Below are 12,777 nucleotides of genomic sequence, written 5' to 3'. Positions count from 1 at the left end.
TTTTTGGTGCTTGCCACCTTGTTACATTTAAATTCAGGTCACAGAATCAGAAGTTTCAAGTATACCCACTTCTCATCACAAGCTAAACCTTAAATAAAAGCCAACAGGAAGGAATCCAACCTGCCAATAAGACAAATCCTCAGAGAAAGGGCTCAATAGTTGCTCAGGGGAGGAGAGTTATTATCTGAGAACCACAGATAAAAGAGGACAAGGAGAACAGCAGCCAAATAAAACAAGAAGACACTTCTCTCTTCCTGCCAGGCTTTCAGAGCTCGTTGTACACAGCCTTCCTTTTTAGCAACAAAAAAGAACATAGCACTTTAGTACTTGTAGTCACAATACACCAGGCCTGTGGTAGATTCCCCACTGTCACAGAATCGCCTCATGAGTCTTCTGCGTGCTACAGGCCAATCACCAGAGTGTTAATGCTCCATAATCATGTTGCAGAACCTCACTAGCAGGACAGAAAATAGCTTATTTACAAATATTTCCATATACATAGGACTATTATAAAGCTGTATCTGTGTGTGTTGGACAGAGATCAATGACATAAAAATACTTATGTCATTGTAATATATTTTTACTCTTTTTAAAAAATCTCCAACAAAAATTCTGGAAGTACAGGCAATTAGGAAAGGTTCAACTTAACAATCAAGTTGCAAATTAAACAAGGTTTAAGGTTTTTCATATAAAACTATCAAAATGTTTTAAAATTAATATATACCACAGTGATGGCAGAATAATAAAACTTTCTCTTATATATCACTGGTGACAGTACAAACTAGCTTGACCACTTAAAATCAAGCTAATCGCTACTTTAACAGCTTTTCACTAACATACCTCTGCATATTAAAGCAAAAATCCTCGTATTAATGTATTCAATCTTCATAGTGTACTCTGGGTTAGGGAGAAATACCACCATATTACAGACAAGGAAACTTCATCTCAAAGTAATTTCCCAAAGCTTAACAATAAAGTAGTGGGATTTTTTTTTTTTTTTTTTGAACAGAGATTTAAAAACTGGGTCTTACTCAAAAAAACCATACTCTTCCTTATTATATGTCTCTCAATATCAATGTTGTAGAAAAATATATACAAATACATACATATTTATTAGTGTTTTATAAACTTAAAAAAATGTTGTTTTAGCATGAATACTTTAATATATTTGCCTTCTTAAAAATCTTAACTGTGCAACCCTTCAATCAATCCATCCTTCTTTCCTTCGCTCTTCCTTCCCTCCCTCCTTCCCTTTCCTTTCTCTCTCTTCTCTCTCCTCTCTCCCCTCTCCCCACCCTCTCTTCTAACTTTCTATTTATTGGTGGTGCTAAGGGTCAAACCCAGGGCTTCAAACATGCAGGTAAGGACTATACCACTAAGCTATGGTCTAGTCCTACCATGTAATTCATAACCAAATACTCAGTAACATCTACCTGACAGAGTAACATAAAATCAAGAAACTTTGTCAAAATGAAAATATCAAGCGACATAAATGAATTATCAAATTGCATACATGCTCATTACTATGTAAAATATTCATAAGAAGACAAGGGATATTCATCACAATACACTGACTTATTAGGTCATAGGGTTTTGGTGGTTACCTTTCATAAGTTTTCTAAATCATAGTTATATAACTTTTCTTAAGAATAACCATGACTTTTTAATTATTAAGAAGACAGGCAATTATGGGAAAATCAGGCTGGTGATAATTATTTAAAGTGTTCAGAGAGAGCAAATTGGTCAAGCAATGGCCGTGACTCATCCACATGGCTGACAATGACAAAGGATCTGCAAACCATGGTACAGGGTTACAGGATAAATCCTGAGGGGACTTGACTGACCTTGTCAGATACGAAAGTTACATTTCTTGTTATACAGATCTTGCTTTATCTTGGTCTTAACCATCCAGCAGAAAAGTATAAAAACGAGGTATATAAAGTAAAGCCATACTAATATGCTGAGCTGTGAAAGGCTGAAGTCAACAACTTCTGCAGATAACCCACTACTATTGTGGACTGCTGGACTGTGTTGGATTGATTTGCTGAATTCAAGCACCTATAGTATTTAGATGCCAATGGAATAACCATCTCTGACAGGACTAAATAAAAAAAGGGGATACAAAGGAAGGACCATTTTGTATGTTAAGATAGATATACAGCTACTTTCACTTAATTCAATGAGAAGAAAGATTTGTACTAATAGTGTTTGGACAGGATATCATGTCTGCATCTTGTACTATGGATAACCACTAAGAAGATAACAATGTACAATGTATTAATTTTTGAAACTGTCCTATTAATCAGTTTTGAAACTGTCTCATAGCTATTTGTTTCTCAATAAAATTAAAAAGAAACCTCAAAGCATTATACATAAAAAGATAATTATTTAAAGTGTAGAGAAATAATAAAACATTAAAGTGCAAAGAAAGAAGTTGCTGAACATCAGATCCAAATCCTGGTGTTCAGCAAAAACTAGCTGAACAATTTTCGAAAGCTACTTATAATCTCAGAACTTGTTTCATCCTCTAAAAAGTAAAGATAAAAATACTCAGAGGTCAAATGAAATGCGGAGACTGACTAGTTCATTAACCATAAAAGTACAATGCAGTGTTAGTAACTGTTACCTAAGGAGCGAGGCCAAAGAGCCCTGTCCGTCATCTAGACAGGACCCCACTCAGTTTAAGGTTGCACATTCCTCCGTGGTGGCAGAACACAGCACTGCATGTATGTTGGCTTTCATGAACGTTTTCACATAAGAAACTGGAGGCAAATGCACAGGTTTGCTCCTTACGCTTCAGCAATCCATTAGTAAGCCTCTACTACTAGGTGTCAACTAACTGCAGAACAAAACAGACATGATTTCTACCATGGTGGCATTTACAGCCTGGTGCTCTCTGATACTGCAGTGAGTCTGTAAGGTCTCTCTGGCTTTCCAGAGTCTGGAATGTGCAGTCCGAGATGAGGCTGCAATACCTGCCCTGACGCTCTGCGACCTTGGGCATGTCCTAACCTGACCAGGCCTCAGTATTCTCACTGGCAAAGTGGAGACAGCACGATCAGTCTCGCTGATTGTACATGTGAGCTAACAAGCACAGCACTCGTTGGTACCCGGCAGACAGTCGCCACTGTTAGCTCCCCATATGTTCGTTCTTTTCTGGAGTGGTCAATATAGATTAAAAACAAAATAAGACCAAAGGCATATAGAATAAGCCTATATAAACATATTCCTATAAATAAGACTGCTGGTGTGATGGAGGCTTATACTGGCAGTCTCAATTATGAATAACAACCAAAAAAACTGTATCATCCATCAGGTACATACTTACCTCAGAAAAGAATTTGAACTGATTGTGTTTTGAGACCAATGCACATAACCGATCTGAGTGTTATCTTCTTTGACAGCAAGACACAATAAGCACCACATTTTTTTTCTACCACAAGTAAAACAACACTTTATTTGGAAGTTCAAATTTCATTACATCTTCTCATTATATAACATCAGAGAAGAGAATCTCTGGAAAGCATCAGTTCCTTATTTATAAGACCAATTAAAACATTCACTTTACTTTCTCACACTTAGGAGGATCCCAGCAAAGAAATCTGTTTCCATGAAAAAAAAAAAACAAAAAAAAACTTTTTAATTTACAAAAAATTTTATGTATAATTGTTACTGATAAAAGTTTTATTGAAAAGAAAAATCTAAAGTGAGCAAAAAGCTACACTTGATGGCATGCTCATAAATTTCCAAGGGAATAAAAAAGAAAGGAAATGCTCACTACCTTTTAAGCTGCTACAACTTTCTTGTAATGCCTTTAAAAACAGCATACATCTTGAGAAAAAAAAGATAATGACCACTGCAAACAGAGAAGTCAAGCAACTTCACTTGCCATGTATAACTCGTGGTTGACGCCCAGATACTTTCCATTTCCACAGCCAACATCAGCCACGATCGAACCATCCGGCAGAGCCTTCAAGAACTCCACGATGTGCGGCCAAGGAGTGTGTCTCGTGCTGCTGAAGTGCCCGGCGATCTCTTCATAAACTCGATGGACATGTTCTTGCTCCAGCTGTGATGCTTCTCTGTCACTCTCTGGAAATGAGGGAGGAGTCTCTTTCCTCTGGCTGTCACAGACCAAGGAGTAACCTAAATGAGAAAAATGAAGCAGTAGAAACCCCTATGTACTCAAAGATGCACAAAGTACCAACCTTTCTTAAAACAAAATCAGTGCAAATTTGGTGACTAAAAACAGAAAGGCTCTATTTATCAGGTAAATCAATTTCTTCCCTAGTAAGGTCAATTATATGTGAAGAGGGTACGTAACATAAAAAGGAGGAAAACCCTCATTTACTGAAAAATGTGACTATAATCTGAGTCTGCCTTAGAATGCAGATGCCTATCTCAACTTAGCATTAAGAATCCTTTTATTCAGAAATAATCTAGATAGGTGGAGACTAACTGCAATGGATACAGCTAAACACTTTTTCCCTTGACAAGTAAAGGAGATAAGTGTTCTAGGGACACTACACACTCAGAACAACCACAAAATGTGGAAACAGCATGTTATCTGGTAATACTCACAAGCACATACTGAGCACTATTTGAAACAGTTTCTACGTATTGTCTCAGTTCTCACCTCAATATCATAAAGTCTGGACTAATATAACCACTTTACAGATAGGGGAATTCAGCACAAAGAAGGCAAATCACATTTCTAAAATGACAGAGATAGTAAATCATACAGCCAAAACTTGGACCCACAAACTGGGATACTGTACTCAATAAATACAAGGTTGCCTTCTTCCACAGAAGGAGCAAACCCAAAGGAGAAAACAGAGGAAATTCCTAATTTAATGTCTCAAATTAATTTTGAAGTTGTTCCCTATTCTCTGTAATAACAGCTAAATACTACTCATACATTCCTGCCTATTTTCTATTATGCTATAATCTGTCTTCTGCCAAGGTCTGTGGCATTCAGGTCATTGGAACTATCCTAGAAATAAAGGAAGAAGTAATATTTCTAGAGAAATCACAGCCAAGATTTCAGGAGTAAGGAGAAATCAGGTAACAAGAAAGAATTTTGCAGCAGTTTTCATGGTTTCGGGATTGGACATAAAACAAAATATAACCAAATTTAGCCCAACCTTGAGAAACCCTAACTCCATCAATGGGCAAAGAAAATGCTAAATACTTTAAATGGATATTTGAGAAAATAATATCCTGGGCTCAGTGTGGTGGTATATGCCTATAATCCCAGCACTCAGGAGGCAGAGGCAGGAGGATCATAGCCAGGGTACAAAGTGAACTCCAAGCCAGCCTGAACTGTACAGCAAGACCCTGTCCCCAAAAGACAAAATAGACCCTAAAAGCTGGAGGGCTCTGAAACACACATGTGAAAGCAGGTAAATTATATTACATTGATTATAACAGAATTACAAGTATACCATAACATATATTACAATTGTTCTAAACTGAAAATTTTACCTTGAAAATTAAAAACATCAAAGTTGTCTAAAGGTAGGAGAAACTTTTTTTCACTTAAAAATCTGCAAAGTTTGACCAAAAGTATATAAAGAATGAACACAAAAAGGAAATCTTACTAATCATTAGGGAAATGTAAATGCAACCCACCAGATAACCCACCATATCTGTTAGAAGAGCTATTATCAAGAGACAAAAAATAACACGAGTTACCAAGGATGTGGGAAGAGAACCTTTGCACATCTGCTGGCAGGAGGAAAAACAGTCATTACAGAAAATGGCATGAGGGTTCCTCAGAAAATTGAAAACAGAACTGCATGATTCAACAGCCTCTCTGGTGGGAAGCAGATACCCAAAGGAAATGAAAGAGTATAGAAAAGAGACCTCTCCACTCCCACAGTCACTGCAGCATGATTTACGCTTGGACTGCTGAGCTAGCTCCCCAGCCCTGTTCATTCTTTAAAAAGAAAACGTTGTACTTTGCAACTGCATGCACGGACCTGAAGGACATATGCTAAGGGGCGTATGCCAGGCAGAGAAAGACAAAGGTCACATGACCCACTTACAAGGAGACTATAAATAACTGCACTCAGGGAAGCAGAGTAGAATAGTGGCTGCCAAAGGCTGAGGGTGAAGGGAGAAATTGTCGGGCAGATGCTAGTAAAAGGACACCAAATTAGACTTAGAAAAGTAAGCTCCAGAGACTTGTTTTTATAATACAATGCCTATATTTAACAATAATATATTATATTCTTGAAAATCACTAAGACAATGGATTTTAAGTTTTCACCACAGAAAATTATATGAGATAAAGCACATGCTAATCAGCCTGATTTAGCTATTTCACAATGTATACAAATTTCAAAGCCATATTGTTCACAACAAATAAATCTTTTAATTAAAAAAAACTGTAAACCCAATTGGAGCTTCTTAGAGTTTCCATTAGATTTAATAAAAGCCCGCAGCTAAGAAACACAGGCATTAGGAACACTAGCTTATCTCTTATCTTAGTCACTGTCTCACTGCTGGGGCAAAAGCCCAACATGTATAACCTAAAGGAGAAGAGGTTGATTTTGGGTCACAGTTTAATTCTGTGGTCACTTGGCTCCAGGCAAGAATGGGAGGCAGACGGGCATGGCAGAGGTGAAGGTGGTCACCCCATGAAAGCCAAAAGCAAGAGCCAAGAAGGGAGTGGGGGAGGGACATCTGCCTGCCGGCTTGTGCCCTCCACACAGGTCCCCCCATCACAGCAGGTCTGGCTATTGCACTCACCAAAAGTGGCTCTGCTGTGGAGTAAGGTGCCCTATGATCCAGTCCCCTTCCAGGACACGGGGATTATGGAAGGCATTCTAGTTCTAAACTCTTAACAGTTCTCCAAATGGACCTAAGTAACTAGAAAGCAGAAGGCATATGTTTGCTTGCTTGCTTGCTTGCTTTCTCTGCTTTGGTACTGGGGAGTGAACTCAGGACCTTGTGCTTGCTAGGAAGGCAGTGAAGCCACTGAGCTATCTCCTCAGCCCTATTTTTTTATTTTTAAAGAATACAAAATAGTGACAGAAAAAAAAAAAAAAGAAAGAAAGAAAGAAAGAAATGACTCAAGATTTCACTAAACAGGGGGCCGGAGAGATGGCTCAGTGGAATAAGCGCTTCCCTGGCAAGCGCAAGGGTCTGAGTTCAATCCCCAGTTCTGCCAAAAAAAAAAAAAAAAAAAAAAAAACAATAACAAAGAAGTTATAAGAAATTCAAAAGATAAAAAAAAAAGAGTAAAGGGGAAAATTTTAAGAATTAAGTACTCCTTTCAAATGACCAGCAGAAATGGGCAATATAATCATCCAAATTAGTCTGCATATAAACCTGTTTTTCTCCTTCTTTCATTTGTTCTTTTCCTCATCCCAGTTTTTCCTTCCCATTGAACAATTTCTTTCTCTTTCACATTATCTGTTGTATCTTTTAGATTTTTATTACTCTTTGTATCCTGCTATTTATCTCCACTTTTTACTCATACTAAGGAGACTATATGATGTTTGCTCATGCAGGTCTGATTTCACTTACCAATATAGTCTCTAGCTGCATCCATTTATCTACAAAAGCCCCAAATTTATCTTTTTTTTATAGCTGAATAATACTCTATTGTGTAAAAATACCATATCTTTTTTATCTGTTCCTCAGTTGGTGGGCATTTAGACTGTTTCCAAGACTTAGCTGTGACAAATTGTGCTGCTAGAAACAGAAGTGCACATGTATCACTGTGGTATGATTTCAGTTCTTCTGGAAAAGTACCTAGGAGAATAGCTGGCTTGAATGAGATCTCCAATCCCAGCTTTTTGAGGAATCTCCATACTGATTTCCATAATGCTTTCACCAGCCTGCACTCGCACCAACACTGTTTCCCCACAGCCTCTCCAGCATTTGTTATTAGTTGACTTCTTGATGATAGCCCTTCTTCCTGGCATAAGATGGCTTCTCAGAGTTGTTTTAATTTGTATCTCCTGCATGACCAATGATGTGGAACACTTTTTCACATGTTTATTTGCCATTTGTATACTTCATCGATGAGGTGTATATTCATCTCAGATGCCCATTTGTGGATTGGATCTTTGAATGCTGGAGTTCTGATTTTTTAAAAAATTCTTTGTATGTTATAGATAAGAATTCTCTGACAAGATAGTCTGCTATAATTGTCTCCCACTTCATGGGTTTTCTTTTTACTCCACTGATTTCTTTTAACATGCAGAAACTTTTCAAGATGAGGTCCCAATTGCTGATTTTTTGAAATATTTCCTGTGCAGTTTAATTTTTGTTCAAGAACTTTTTATTTACCCCTATGTCCTCAAGGTTTCTACCTACTTTCTCTTCCAGAAGATTTAGTGTTTCAGTTTTAATATTTAAATCCTTGATCCATTTTGAATGTAGTTTTCTGCATGGTGATAGGCATGTGTCTATTTTAAGCCTTCAGCATGTGGAAAGCCAGTATTTCCAGCACTATTTATTAAAGAGGATATCTTTCTTCCAATGATCATGTTTAGCCACTTAGTCAAAGATGAGGTGGCTGAGTATGCCTGTAGTTGTATCTACATCTTCTAATCTGTTCTACTGATCCTCAGGTCTGTTTTTATGCCAGTACCATAGTGACTTTATCACAGTTGTTTTGTAGTATAATTTCAAGTCAGAGATTGTGATGCCTCTTGCCTTTCCTCTATTGCTCAGGATTAATTTTGCTATTCTAAGTCTCTTCTGGTTCCAGATGAATTTTAGGAATGTTTTTTCTAGATCTGTGAGGTATAGTAATGGTATTTTAATTGGGATTGCATTGAATCTGTATAACAATTTTGGGAGTACGATCATTTTCACAATGTTGGTTCCTCCTATCTAGGAGCAAGGAATATTTTTCCATTTTCTGAATTCCTCTTTATTTTTTTTTTCAGAGTACTATAATTTTTACTGTATAAATCTTTTATTTCCTTTGTGAGATTGATTCCCAAGTATTTCATTTTTGAGGGTGTTATTGTAAAAGGTGTGGTTTCCATAATTTCTCCCTCAGTAACTTTGTTTGTGTATAGAAATGCTATTGATTTTGAGTGTTAACTTTGTGTCCTGCTATGCTACTGAATTTGGTTATTAAATCTACAAGTCTCGAATTCACCACAGAGAATGTTAGCTTGTGGTAGAGCACTGTGTCAGGTTTGTAAGACATCATTAGGGTGCCATGCTGGAGGCTTTCCCCATCCTTCCCAGCAGCACTCTCTTTGGGATTGACTGTGGAGGAGTCATCATCATGGGAGTAGACATCCATCACAACAAGGCCTGAAGGTCTGGTGCAAGGAGTCCAAGAGCCAGGACATTTACCTGAGGCTGATGGTCAAGCTGTATAGGTTTCTGGCCAGATGAACAAATTCTATCTCAACCAGGTTGTACTGAAGAGGTTGTTCATGAGTCGTACCAACTGGCTACCTCTCTCCCTTTTATGGATGATCTGGAAGATGAAGCTGCCTGACTGGGAAAATAAAACAATGGTGGTCATGGGGACCGTCACAATGACGTGCGGGTTCTGGAGGTGCCCAAGCTAATGGTTTGTGCTCTGCGCATAAGCACGTGGGCCCGCAGCCACATTCTCAAGACTGGGTATAAGATCCTCACATTGACCAGCCGGCCCTCGACTCCCCCAAGGACCATGGCATGGTCCTGCTCTCTGGTCCACGCAAGTGCTGAGAGATGTACCGACACTTTGAAAAAGTTCCAGGAACCCATAGCCACATCAAACCCTACATCCACTCCAAGGGCCACAAGCTTTAGCATGCCTGAGACAGACAGGCCAGCCGAGGCTACAAGAACTAATGCAGAGTTATACTCTGTAAATAAAAAGATTTTAGATTCTGAATGGAGAATGTGAAGGGGGCAGGGGAGGAAAGTACATCAAAGTACAATGAAGACAAAACACAGGACATGGCATAAGAAGATAAAACTCACTAGATCTTTATCTAGAAAATAGGATCCTTTTCGTACTACTCTATCCATTTTATAGTAGAAATGAAATTATATACTCACTACAGGTACAAGGTGTGTGCCTCACTTTCCTAAATGTAAATGATGTTCGTATTTCCCTCTTCTTTAAAGTTAATTCTCCAATGTCGCTGGTAATAATCCCACTTTTGTAATGTTCAGATGCTTGAACAGTGTCAAATTTTCTGGGTGTGATTCTGAAAACAACAAACAAAAAAACTTCTTTAAAATTATTTTAAAGAAGATAGCTCAGTTGGGGAGATAGCTCAGTAGGATAAGTGCTTGCCTGGCAAGCGCAAGGGCCTGAGTTCAATCCCCAGTTCCAACAAAAATAAATAAATAAATTAATTAATTAAAATAAAATTTATAAAAACATTTCAAGTTTTTCAAAAAAATTAAGGCAACAGAACAAATCTAAAAGAATTTATTGAAAATATATATTAGATTCTCTGAGGGAAAAGTAGAGAAATAGAAGTATTTAAAGAAGGTACTTTCAGAATAATATATTAAAAGAATACACAGCTGACAATTCTAGGGGAAAACAAAATAGTAACAATAACAATTTCTTAAAAGAACAAACAGGGCAAACAGGTGTTAAGTTTGAAACCAGTTTCAATAGTTATGCAAAGGCCAAAAACAAAAGAAAGAAAAGAACAAAGACTTGCTTTAAAAATCAAAACCAACTACATAATGATTACAAGTGACACATCTTAAGTATAAGCAGAGACTGGTTGGAAACAAACAGATACACTGAAATCTAGTTTATAGCAAAGACATTAACATCAGGAAAGAACAGATAATGGAACCCAAAAAAAGATTCAACTACTAAACTATGTAATATAGACACGATAAGGTAAAAAAAAAGAATTGAAGAATAAAAAACAGAGGTACATATTATTGCTAACTGCAACAAAGTTTAAAGAGGATTCCTGGAATTAGGTCAAATGTTTGAAAGAGAAAAAAGAACCATTGGGGAAAAATACTCCTTTTAATGTTCAATTGACACACTGTGAAGTGCATAGATAAGTGTGCAGTTCAGTGAGTTCTGGCAAATGTATACATACATCCATGTAATCACAATAATCAAGAACATTTTGACCACTCAAGGAAAAGTCCCTTGTGTGCCCTTCACTCAGTACTTTCTTATCATCTTTTAAAAAATCTTTTACTTATTTATTTGGTACAGGGTTTCACTACGTAGCTTGGACTCAGTCATCCTCCTGTCTCAGTCTCCCCAGGGTTGGGATTACAAGCATGTGCAAGTAGTACCAGGGATCGAACTTGGGTCCTTGTGCTTGCCAGGCAGGCACTTAGACTGCCAAGCTATCTGCCCTGACCAGTACTTTCTCATCTTGCAGCAATCAATGTTCTAATTTCTTTCTCTTCTCCTTCCTCTCCTTCTCCCTCTCCCTCTTCCACTCCCTCTCTCTCTCCCTCTTTTTGTATTTCAGGGAAGGGTCTACAGGGTGTGCAGGGTCTCACTAGTAGATCAGACTCATAGTGATCTGCAGTTTGCAGCCTCCCAAGAGCTGAGATTACAAGTGCTCGCACCACCAGACCCAGTCTCAATTGCGATCTCAGCGCACCCCAGGGGCGGGGCCAGCATAGCAGGCCTGGGGATCGAACCCCTGGCCCTTGAGCCTGCTTGCTGGTGCTTTCTGTTCCAATTTCTATAAGTGCTTTTTCCTACTGCTGAACTTCATAGAGTTAGTATGATTTCACATTTATCTTTATTCGTGTAGTTAAATTAAAAATGATGTTGAGACTCAACAATGTGATAGTGTCAGTAGTCTGCTGTCTTTTAAAATTTTTTTTATTTTTATTGTGGTACCTGGGATCAAACTTGGGACCTTCCATTTGCCAGGCAGGCATTTATGCGACTGATCTGTATCCCCAGCCCTGTATGCTGCCTTTTATTGTTAAATAATTATTTCATTCTATGAACATACCAAAATTCATCCAAAATCTTGTCAATACTTTTTGGTATTCCCAGTTTAGGACAATTACAAATGAGGTATTCTTATATAGATATATTTTAGATATAGTATTGTAATTCTCTGATAAATACCTAAGAGTGAAATGAATGGGTCATAGAATAAGAAACTGCCTTTTTCCCAAATGGGTATACAACTGATTATTTTGTATCAGCAGTGGCAAAGCTTTGGCACACATGCTACAGTGGTCTGTTTATAATATCACTGTAAGTTGAGAAGGGTTCACTACCACTGCTCTGCATCTTTCATATTTATTTCCTTATAAATTATAGAACCAGATTGTATGTTTCTACCAAAAAAAAGGAAAATAAAAGACTTTTTAGGATTTTTAATCCACTGAAAAATTTAGGGGCAAATGATACGTTAACAATATTGAGCTTCCCACTGATAATCACAGCAGCAGGATCTCTCAACTGATTTTGTTTTATTTTACTCCTTTAATGTTTCAAGGAGCTTCAAAGTATATGTGTTGTGCATCTTTTCAAAATTTATTCCTAAAATTCGTATTCCCTAAGGCCTAGTTGTTTGCTTGACTTACTCTAGAAAATCCATCTCCCTTCTTAGAAGGGTTCCATATTTACAGAGAATAAGCCTGAAAAATCACAGTAAATTATACAGAAGTAAAATTTCAGAGAAGCATGGAAAGCCATGCCTATAATTCCATCATTTGGGAGGCTGGGTCAAAAAGATTATGAGGCCATCTTAGAACTCCAAAGAAGAAATACAAATAGAAAGATATAATACAAGTAAAAGGAAAGCAGGATCTCAAGGACTAACTAATCAAGAGAGGGAAAGGAGAAGA

At 37.5% G+C, this 12,777-nt stretch overlaps 1 protein-coding gene and 1 pseudogene across 7 annotated transcripts in view; one reads left to right on the top strand and one right to left on the bottom strand.

The window, feature by feature from the left end:
• Positions 1-12,777, bottom strand: part of Alkbh8 (alkB homolog 8, tRNA methyltransferase) — a 79,150-nt gene that overhangs the window by 8,403 nt on the left and 57,970 nt on the right. For all 7 annotated transcript variants that reach the window (XM_023709575.1, XM_023709570.1, XM_023709572.1 and 4 more), the window contains 2 exons: positions 10,027-10,178; positions 3,890-4,146 (listed from right to left, as the gene is read on the bottom strand). In XM_023709575.1, coding sequence (XP_023565343.1) covers positions 3,890-4,146; positions 10,027-10,178 — 409 coding nt within the window. The remainder of the gene's footprint in view (positions 1-3,889; positions 4,147-10,026; positions 10,179-12,777) is intronic.
• On the top strand, positions 9,257-9,816 carry LOC101582247 (annotated as a pseudogene).

The sequence above is a fragment of the Octodon degus genome, unplaced genomic scaffold (genome assembly GCF_000260255.1).
Source record: "Octodon degus isolate 3935 unplaced genomic scaffold, OctDeg1.0 scaffold00012, whole genome shotgun sequence".
NCBI lineage: Eukaryota > Metazoa > Chordata > Mammalia > Rodentia > Octodontidae > Octodon > Octodon degus.
Note: the sequence above shows the minus strand (reverse complement) of the source record. Positions and strands in the feature narration are given on the sequence as shown.